Below are 1,093 nucleotides of genomic sequence, written 5' to 3'. Positions count from 1 at the left end.
AGAGAGAGAGAAGAAAAAAAAGAAAAAAATTAAATAATATTTTATACAGTCTTAGACAGACACAGGTATTGATACATAGAGAGAATGCCTCATAGGAGCTGAGGTTTTCACAACTGGTGAGGAGATAAGTTATTATCCAGAGCAGCAATAGAAGAGCAACTATTTCCTCTACTCCCTGGCTCTGGCCCCAAGATATATGGGAATAATGGAAAAACAAAGTCACTGACTAAAAACTATCCCTCAGCGCCTCAGGGATATTCAGATAGCACCAAAGACAAAAACAAAGAAAACATCAAGAAGAAGGATGTGGGTAATTGGTGAAAGTAAAGGTTTGGAAGGGAGAGACAGAGTCAGGAGTGGGCTAGAACAGATTTCCAAAACAGAAGATTAGAGTTTGAGTGACTAAAAAAATGACCTGAGGGTGGAAAGTTAAGAAGAAATTCCAACTACATGGGCATTTAGAGCCCCATGGTCTCTAAAGCTCTGTTATGGTATGACTACAGGGCATCCTCTGGGAAGCTTTTCTAACTTTCCATTACCAGGTAGACATCCTTCTCTGGGACCCTATATTACCCTAATGCCTATATACATAATTTAATCTCCATTCAATAAATATTGATTAAATGAATTAATGATTCGCTATAACCTGAGTACATATGAGAAAAATAAATTACAATCAACGTAATAAAGAAATGACATAGCAGAGTCATTTAAAATAAGGAGTTGGTTTAAGATTCAAAGAATGCAAAATAGAGAATTGTTTCCAGTTGATTTTGGTAAAAAATAATGCTTACTGTACAACAAGCTGCTGGCACACAGTTCCATTCTCTGTTATCAGTTCATTCAGTTTTAATTCAAGGTGAACTTTACCCTATAGTGACAAAAAAAAAAAAATTACCGAGTAATCTATTTTGCTAAGAAAATATTAAAGGTATATACTTCTTATTTTTATTTATTTATTTTTTTGTGAGACAAGAGCCTCAAGCTGTCCCCCTGGGTAGAGTGCCATGGCATTTCAGCTCACAGCAACCTCCAACTCCTGGGCTCAAGCAAGTCTCCTGCCTCAGCCTCCCAAGTAGCTGGGACCACAGGC

The 1,093-nt window shown here is 37.1% G+C and overlaps 1 protein-coding gene across 2 annotated transcripts in view; it reads right to left on the bottom strand.

Moving 5' to 3' along the window:
• The window catches only part of RASA2 (RAS p21 protein activator 2), a 120,504-nt gene that overhangs the window by 72,509 nt on the left and 46,902 nt on the right, over positions 1–1,093 (bottom strand). For both annotated transcript variants that reach the window (XM_012804931.1, XM_003789446.3), the window contains exon 5: positions 795–871. In XM_012804931.1, coding sequence (XP_012660385.1) covers positions 795–871 — 77 coding nt within the window. The remainder of the gene's footprint in view (positions 1–794; positions 872–1,093) is intronic.

This window comes from Otolemur garnettii, unplaced genomic scaffold, assembly GCF_000181295.1.
Source record: "Otolemur garnettii isolate 467f Iridium unplaced genomic scaffold, OtoGar3 scaffold00032, whole genome shotgun sequence".
Classification (NCBI taxonomy): Eukaryota; Metazoa; Chordata; class Mammalia; order Primates; family Galagidae; genus Otolemur; species Otolemur garnettii.
The sequence above is the reverse complement of the archived record's forward strand: the minus strand, read 5'-3'. Positions and strand labels throughout refer to the sequence as shown.